At 34.0% G+C, this 9,105-nt stretch overlaps 1 protein-coding gene across 1 annotated transcript; it reads left to right on the top strand.

Moving 5' to 3' along the window:
• The first annotated feature begins 281 nt into the window (after positions 1-281).
• On the top strand, positions 282-8,794 carry LOC135210392 (KRAB-A domain-containing protein 2-like). Its single transcript, XM_064243297.1, has 3 exons — positions 282-1,167; positions 1,333-1,617; positions 8,604-8,794. Exons 1-3 carry the CDS (start codon positions 282-284, stop codon positions 8,792-8,794), a joined length of 1,362 nt encoding a protein of 453 aa, XP_064099367.1.
• The last annotated feature ends 311 nt before the right edge of the window (positions 8,795-9,105 follow it).

Genomic DNA, 9,105 nt, shown 5'->3' with positions numbered 1-9,105 from the left:
TGTGTGTGTATGTATGTATATATGTTACACCCAATCTGTGAAATTGCCCATTTCATGAAGTGGGCTAACCACTTACCCATTTCATGAAGTGAGCAAACCACTTGCCCATTTCATGAAATGGGCAGTTTCATGCATGAATCTTAAAATTTGTTCCAAACTAGTTGTTAAACCAGAAAAAGTTGTTTTAAAGTCTTTTATTAAGTGTTGTAATACAAACACTTTTAACATAATATATGATGGCATTTTCAAAGTATCTTGTATAACCCCTTCAAGCTTTAGTCATGGAAGAACAAATAGCAAGTTGTGCTGCCTTGTGGTCTACTGAATATGAGAAGACTGTAATTGCCATTTTGAAGAGAAGGAAGACTGGACAGACGCTTAAAAGAGAACACTACCACATCTTGCAAACTTTTCAGATTGCCTCCTTTGGTGAAATAGAAACAGTTAAAAAGAATGGAAAATATATGGCAACTAAAGAATCAGTCACAGGAATTATCCAACAAGCCCACATTAACACCGGCCATGGTGGCGAAAAGAAGACTTACAAGGAGGTGTGTGAACAATATGGAAATATTCCGAGATCAATTGTGTCATTATATATCGTGCATTGTGAGCGCTGTGTTGAAAAGCGTCGCAGAAAAGAAACGGTAGCAGGAGTTGTAGTCAGACCACTGTCCGTAAGAGATCTCAATGAAAGAGGACAAGTAGATCTGGTCGACATGCAGACTATGAAGGATGGAAGTTATCGCTTTATTCTGCACTATATGGAGTATCTAACGAAGTTTCATGTGATTCGTCCCCTGAAATCAAAGACAGCAGCTGAGGTTGCCAATGAACTTCTTTTCATCTTCTTAGATATAGGTGCACCACACATCCTTCAGTCTGACAATGGACGTGAATTTACAGCTGAAGTGATCCAAGAACTTGCCTCACTATGGCCTGAACTCATCTTAGTAAATGGGCGTCCTCGGCATCCCCAGAGTCAGGGATCTATTGAGAGAGGTAATGGGGATATGAAACTCAAGCTCATGGCATGGATAAGAGACAATAATTGTGCTAAATGGAGTTATGGTGTCCGTTTTGTTCAGTGGGCCATGAACAGTTCATATCATGAGGCAATCAAGATGACTCCCTATCAAGCGCTCACTGGCAACAAGCCAAGATGTGGTCTTAAGTCAAATTTACCAGATGCATTCATAAGCTAAATATCGTCTGGTATTGAAGAAGAAGAACTTGAAAGGCTTATAGAAGTTCCACTTACCGGAGATTCAGCTCGGGATGACCTAATATCAGTAGACCCTGAATGTGAACGTGAACCACATCCAATTGCAGACTCTCAGCAGCAACCTGCTATGGAACAAGAAAATATCTCAACCGAAGTACTGCATCCAGCAAAACAGGCAAGAAAGGAAGCTGAGTATGGTCTTCAAAAGCAAGCTCAACGAATGTTAGCACGCATCACTAGATCAATGCGAGCAGTTGATGTTGGAGACAATGTGTCTGTACCGGTGTCTCAATTTGACCGTAGTAAAGGAGACCCCCCTAACATAGTAGGTGTTGTATTAGCAGTTGAAGACAGTGGTTATGTGATTGGCACAAAAAGTGGAATTATCAATGGTAAACTTGCCAGAAATCAATTCGAATTTGTTCAGTACAAAGGACTTTTGCCTGAAAATATCCCCAAACAACAGTTAAGTATTCGCGAACTAGTTCGAGCAGGAAGTGTGTGTGGTGGCCAAGGATACCAGAGATGGCTTTGCAGGAGCAATTGCTTGTCAAAGCGGTGTTCTTGTTTGAAAGCTAGCCTTCGATGCAACAGTGCTTGCCACCGCCACAAATCATGTGACAATATTGACAAATAATTACTGTAAATTTGTTTGATATGTATGAACATTGCTTACATAGACGTGAAATTTGTCTATATTTTTAATGATTAAAACAGCTGTTTAAAAAAATTGTATTTTATTTAATTAAAAGTTTTTTTTCAACTTACAATAATTTGTAATAGTTTTCCTTATTTTGACCCCAATACTAAGAAAAAAAAAATATAACCAGTTTGTGTATGTCCGTATTTATTGCTGTTCAGTTTTAGTAATATTTCTTTCTCTAAGTTGTGTTTAAAGTAGCTTGTTTCATTAAGTAAAGTCCTTTCGTGTTGGTTAGTTTTTCCCCCTTCCTGCACAAATACTTTAATGGTCGTTATAACGATCGTTTATTTGAATTTCTCTGAATAATATTGTATGACATTGAAGTGCAGAAAGATTTGATCTTGGAGCAGCAGCGCGAGATTCATATATATAAAAAGGTTCTTTCTGTACCAAAGATATATTTTCATGCATCATGGCTGCCCGTTTCATGAAATGAGTAAGGGTTCATTTGCCCATTTCATGAACTGGGCAAGTGGTTTGCTCGCTTCATGAAATGGGCAATTTCACAGATTGGGTGTAACATATATACATATATATATGTATATATACATATAATATATTATATATATATATATATAACATAATATTATATAATATAATTATATTAATACATTATATATATATTATATATAATAATATATATTATATATTATATATAGATATGTATATATGTATTTATATGTGTATATACTATATATATATATAGTATATAAACATATATATGCATATATACATCATCTATATATATATATATATAATAATATATATATATATATTATATAAATATATATATTCATGGTATGTAGAATGTCTTATTATTCCTCTGACCCTCCCTTCAAAGTAATAATTAACCATAAATCTGCGCAATTCCCTTCGGTTAACCCCATCAGAAACGAGGAGAGGAAAAAGCCATCACGCCCTGAAACGGCGCTTTTGTCCCTCTCTTGATTTCGGATTTCGGACAGACAGACGTCCTATCGCCTTTAGAGCTTTAGAGAGCTCGCCCCGTCTCTCTCTCTCTCTCTCTCTCTCTCTCTCTCTCTCTCTCTCTCTCTCTCTCTCTCTCCTGCTGAATCTTTCAGCATGTTTTGCCATTCTGCTCTATTGTTTTGCTCCTGGGGAGTCAATGTTGTATCGTCTTTCCTTTGCTGTTTTCCTGATGCTTGCCTTGGTCGATATTTTTCTGTTTGCTTCATGTTTATTATAAAAATAAAAAAAAAAACGACCTTTTTTCTTTTTCCCTGGTGCTTGTGAAAAATCAATAATTTTTTGTTTACATGAATTTTAATTTTATTAAAAAAAAGATTTTTCCTGGTGGTGCTCATGTTGACAATAAATTTTTTATGTTTACATTGATGTTTTATTATTAAATATTGTTTTTTCCTGGTGCTTAGTTGAACAAAATTTTTAGTTTTACATGATGTTTATTTATTAAAAAAAGAATTTTTTTTTTCCTGGTGCTTGTGTTGATTCAATAATTTTTATGTTCAACATATGTTTTTATTATTTAAAAGATTTTTTTCCCCCTTTCCCTTATGTTGGTTTTTTTTGCAATTAATTTTTATGTTACATGGATTTTATTATTTTTAAAAAGATTTTTTTCCTGGTGCTTGTGTTGATCAATAATTTTTATGTTTAACTGATGTTTATTATTTATTTTGGTGCTTATTGTTGATCAATAAGTTTTTTTAATTTATATGATGTTTTTTATAAAAAAAAAGATTTTTTTTTCTTGGGTTTGCTTGTGTTGATCAATAATTTTTTTTTTAATGCTTTAATGCTTGGTTTTTATTTTTTTTGTTTTTTTTTTTTCCGGTGCTTATGTTGATTAATTAATTTTTTTATGTTTACATGATGTTTATTATTAAAAAAGGATTTTTTTTCCTTTTTGCCCTTGTGTTTATCAATAATTTTTTTTATTTAATGATGTTTATTATAAGAAAGGTTTTTTCCTGGTGCTTATGTTGATCAATAATTTTTTTGTTTGTATGATGTTTATTTAAGAAAAAATTTCCTAGTTCCTGTGTTGATCGATCATTTTTTTTTCTTGATGTTTATCGCAAAACATTTTCTTACTCTGTTTTGTCTCGAAGTTTTCATTGGAAATGCGTAGTTTCCTCTTTTGTATTGATATATGTAAACATGATGCAAACAAACAAAAATATTATTGAACAACACAAGAAACGGGAAATTACTTATTTCCAAGTAAACGGAGCAAAACACACACACAAACATTATATATATATATATATATATATATATATATATATATATATATATATATATATATATATATATATATATATATATAAGTGTGTGTGTGTGTGTGTGTGTGTGCGTGCGCGCGTGAGAGAGAGAGTTTTGCTCTGTTTACTTGGAAATAAGTAATTAACTGTATTTTATTTAATTACGTTCTGTCTATTTAAAAATATTGTTTTTTACATATTATTGCCTGTAAGGTTACTTAAAAATTGTATTGGTCAGTAATGTTTTTTGTTTGCATGCTGTTTATTAGAAAAAAATTTCTTTACATCTTTTTTCGCTTAAGTTTACTTGGAAATATGCAAATTCCTGTTTTATGTAATGGCTAATATTTTTTAGACTTACGTTCTGCTTATTAGAAAAATTATCAGTACATATTTTTACCTTTACTGTTAATTAGAAATATGTTATCTTCAATTAAAAGAAAAATTTTGATGAAGGTTTTAATCTTGCAAAAGTGGTCATATTTTTGTTCATTTTCATGCGGTTTATTAGAAAAGTGTCATTTCCATTTTATGTTCTAAGTTTACTTACAAATAAGTAAGTCTCAGTCTTAAGTAAAAGTCTGAAATTCCCACTTTTGCTAAAGGTGTTCCTTCCCGACTTCCAGTTATATATGCTTTCCCCTTTTCCCTTCCTTGACATAACAAGGCGTCATCCGACCTCCAGCTTACTCGTGACGCGTGCAAGATTTTCGATTGACGCAAACAATATATTCCTAACTTAATGTTATGTGAAGTCTTCTTCTTAATTAATACTCATAATTAGTGCTACCCATACTAACAACAAGGATCAAATAAATTAGACGCAAATTAAACACGTTCATATATTCTCCCTTGTAAGTGAAAACGCAAAAATAACTGAGCAGAAATATAGCCTCTAAATTCAGTACATCAAATAAATTAAAACATGCTCAAATCTACGGACAGGTAGCCCGTTTTTTCACCAACGAAAATGTAAAACATAGGATACATTTTATTAGGACTAATTTTTCCCTACTGTTCAATGTGCACATTATCAATTTTTTACATTTTCATTCTCATAAGTAAATCATAAATATCCTCTTCTAAAATTCTTGTACCTTTAAATCAACGTGAAACGCTTTTTTGCAAAAAATAAGTATTTTTCTCCTTAAGTAAAATGGTAAAATTCCTGCTTTTTCCTCCCTTGGAGAAAGTCTCCTGCGATTCTGTCACTCGATGTTCTTTTGCTATTGGAAAAATCTGGACTCCCCATGGAACACGAATTCTCTGGCAATGAAGGATCAAGTGTGTTCTTCTCCTTCTGAGGTCAACACTTTCTCGTGAGTTTTGTTCTGTTCCTCAGGGGAAATTCTCCTTCCACAGGTGTTTTGTTTCAGTTTAATCTCCCTCCTGGTTGAAAAAAAAAATAGGAAATAATTTTCTTTGTTTTTGGATTAAGTTATTTGTTTCAGTTTAATCTCCCTCCTGGTTTAAAAAAAAGTGGAAAACAATTTTTCATTGTTTTTGGATCAGGTTATTTGTTTCAGAATAAATCTCCCTCCTTGTTGAAAAAATGGAAATATATTTTTCAGTGTTTTTAAACTAGGTTATTTGTTTCAGGATACATCTCCCTCCTTGTTGAAGAAATGGAAAACAATTTTTCATTGTTTTTGGGTTATGTTATTTGTTTCAGAATATATCTCCCTCCTTGTTGAAAAAAAAAAGTGGAAAAGAATTTTTCATTGTTTTTGGATTAGGTTATTTGTTTCAGAATAAATCTCCCTCCTTGTTGAAAAATGGGAAACGCATTGGAATTTTTTTTAGGTTATTTATTTCAGAATAAATCTACCTTCTTGTTGAAAAATGTGAAACACGTTGTGATTGTTTTTTTAATTAGGTTATTGGTTTCAGAATAAATATCCCTTCTTGGTGAAAAATGGGAAACGCATTGGAATTTTTTTTAGGTTATTTATTTCAGAATAAATCTACCTTCTTGTTGAAAAATGTGAAACACGTTGTGATTGTTTTTTTAATTAGGTTATTGGTTTCAGAATAAATATCCCTTCTTGGTGAAAAATGGAAAATACAATGCCATTGATTTTTAATTAGGTTATTTGTTTCAGAATAAATCTCCTTCCATGTGTAATTAATGGAAAACATATGATGTCTTTTTTGTGAAATGTATTGTTACACTTATATTTTTACTTACATTTTTATCTATTTATTTATTAGTTTGTTAATTAATCTTTTTTTCATATCTAATAACTAATCCCCTCTTTCTGTTACTTCTTTCAAATAAACACCATATTCCCTGGAAGCCCGAATTTTAAGTAATAATGACAAAAATAATAATGGTCCACAATTGTATAAATAAGTTGTATTGTTTGTGAAATAAACGTTAATTCGATTATTTAAATAATCATCGACATTTGTTATACAACAGTTATTTCACGACATCGTGAATTTCTTAGCAATAATAATAATAATAATAATAATAATAATAATAATAATAATAATAATAATATGGCTGTATCCTTTTCCCTGATGGCTACTGGCAATTCCTGCAAAACAGCCTCCCAAGGTGGCTATTACCATCGGTAATACTAACTAGCAGACTCCTTTTATGCTCGAACTGCGAGGTTTTGCCCGGGTCGGTTGAATAGTTTTTATTTCATGCAATCTCCAGTTTTGGTAATCGCATGGCTTGGGTAGTTATGTTGAAGTTTCATTGTCCCTTATTCCGTAACGTCTCTCGTGTTTAATTTCTGGTAAGATGGGATTTTCTTTCTACTGAAACTTAATTTTTATTTTTTTTATTTTTTTTTGCTGGTGGGGGAAGTGTGGGAGATTCGGTAGTGGAATTCCATGATTTTTTTACGTTAGTGTACTTGGAGTATTGGCTTCAGTGGTGCAGCTAGAAGTTATTATGTTATTTTTCTTCATTTGTTATGGGTTTCGATATTGATATTAAATTGTTGTGCTTGTTGCTGTATAAATAATACATTTTCTGTTCTTGTTTTATTTCAGTACTTCCTGATAGTGCAAGCTCTTGATGTTGAACTCTCTCTCTCTCTCTCTCTCTCTCTCTCTCTCTCTCTTATCTCTCTCTCTCTCTCTCAAATGTATACTTAGTTGAATAAATGGTAAATGGCTTACCCATTATTTTAAATCCAGACCAAAATTCGTGACATTTATTCATTTTAGTGTTATATATGTATTTTTAAAAATCTTAAATGCTCATAAAAACAGCAAGTGGGGATGCCTCAACTTGTCTTTTTCACTTTTCGCCCTTTCCTTGGCTTTTCCTTCACCCTTTTGAAGCTAATATTCCTTCCTAAACGGCTTGATTGGCACGAATAAGTGTTTTGCTTCATTTTCGAAAGGAAAACAGTATAGTGTTTCATTTATATATACATGACGTCGTATATGTTTATGTCAATAATGGGGAAATTTACAATGTTGTTTTGGTATAAACAGCTTTCCTCTGCAACTCAATCCATAATGGATCACTGTAATGTTTTTTTTTAACTTACATATGTCGATGTGTTGGAATATCCCAACGCAGGTCTAGCCTTGCAAAATTCTCCATTGCGCTTTCTGAGATCCAAAAGTCTCTTGGGAATTCTGGCGCTGTGATTTTATTTCGGAATCCTAATTCTGTTTCAGTTTGTTCGAGCTTTTGTCTTTTTTATTTTTTTATTTATTTTTTTTGTAAAGTGGGCTTCTTTTAGGAATTATGTAATACACATATCTGTATGTTTATTTTTCTGTGTGTGACTGCATGTAGTAAGCTGTAGACGATGGGGCTGTTAGAAAAAACGGAAGATATGCAGTCTCTCTCTCTCTCTCTCTCTCTCTCTCTCTCTCTCTCTCTCTCTCATTAATTTTTCTATGCCTCCTTCCTCCATCCCTCCCTCCCTCCCCTCCCCCGCCTGCAGGACCTGACTCCTACAGGAGAAGAAGAGCCCTCGTGGCCGACCCTTCCATTTGTACTCATTGAAACGAGACCGAAATTCCTTGAGGACATCGGAGGCTGAATAGCAGAGTGAATTATACATTATACAATGCTGTGGACTTAATTAGGCTCATTTGCATCGTTGCAGCTCTAATTGCAGAAACCCCCTGATCCCGCCCCCCCACCCCTACCTCCTTCCCAGAACGTTCTAATCACCCGTCCGTACTTAGAAAAGAGTCTGTTTGTGTGTTTATGTTTACTAGGCTCGTTCTATTCGAGTTTATTTCTTTTTTTGTCTTATGTTAATGGAAGCAGTCTCTCTCTCTCTCTCTCTCTCTCAAATCCTTACACGTTCTTCTCTCTCTCTTTCTCCCCAAACTCGTGAACATGTCTCCCAATCCTTAAAAAAAAAAAAAAAAAAAAAAAAAATGGCGACCTCGCCTTCCAGCAGTAGCCTGTAAGCTGCCAACAGTCACTCTAGCCTATGGCTTCCAGGCAGCAGTAGCGAATGTACCCTGCTTTCCTCTCCCTCTCCCTCTCCCTCTCCCTCTCCCTCTACCACTACCACTACCACTACCACTCTTACTTCCACCATCATTCTCACTCCCTTTCCCACTCACTCTCGTACTCCCACCCCCATGCAACTCTCCGACTCCCACTCCCCCATTCCCATTACCACTCCCTAATCCAGAGTCCTTGATCCCGTTGAAGCATAGGTCACGCTTTATCCTGAACTCCTCGAGCGGGAACGGCGGCCCTGGAATGGCTTCTTTGGGGGCATGTTTTACATCGTCCAGTAATTTAGAGTGTAACGGTATTATGGGGACAGGTTTACATAAATTTATTATTAACATTGGTTAGACCGGTACTCGAGATGGCTGTGGTGTTATTTTGTATAATTCTCTCTCTCTCTCTCTCTCTCTCTCTCTCTCTCTCTCTCTCTCTCTCTCTCTCCCAAGCCGTTTTCTCTTTTGAGGGCGTAACTTTGGGAGGTGTT

Source organism: Macrobrachium nipponense, chromosome 39 (genome assembly GCF_015104395.2).
Source record: "Macrobrachium nipponense isolate FS-2020 chromosome 39, ASM1510439v2, whole genome shotgun sequence".
Classification (NCBI taxonomy): Eukaryota; Metazoa; Arthropoda; class Malacostraca; order Decapoda; family Palaemonidae; genus Macrobrachium; species Macrobrachium nipponense.
The sequence above is the reverse complement of the archived record's forward strand: the minus strand, read 5'-3'. Positions and strand labels throughout refer to the sequence as shown.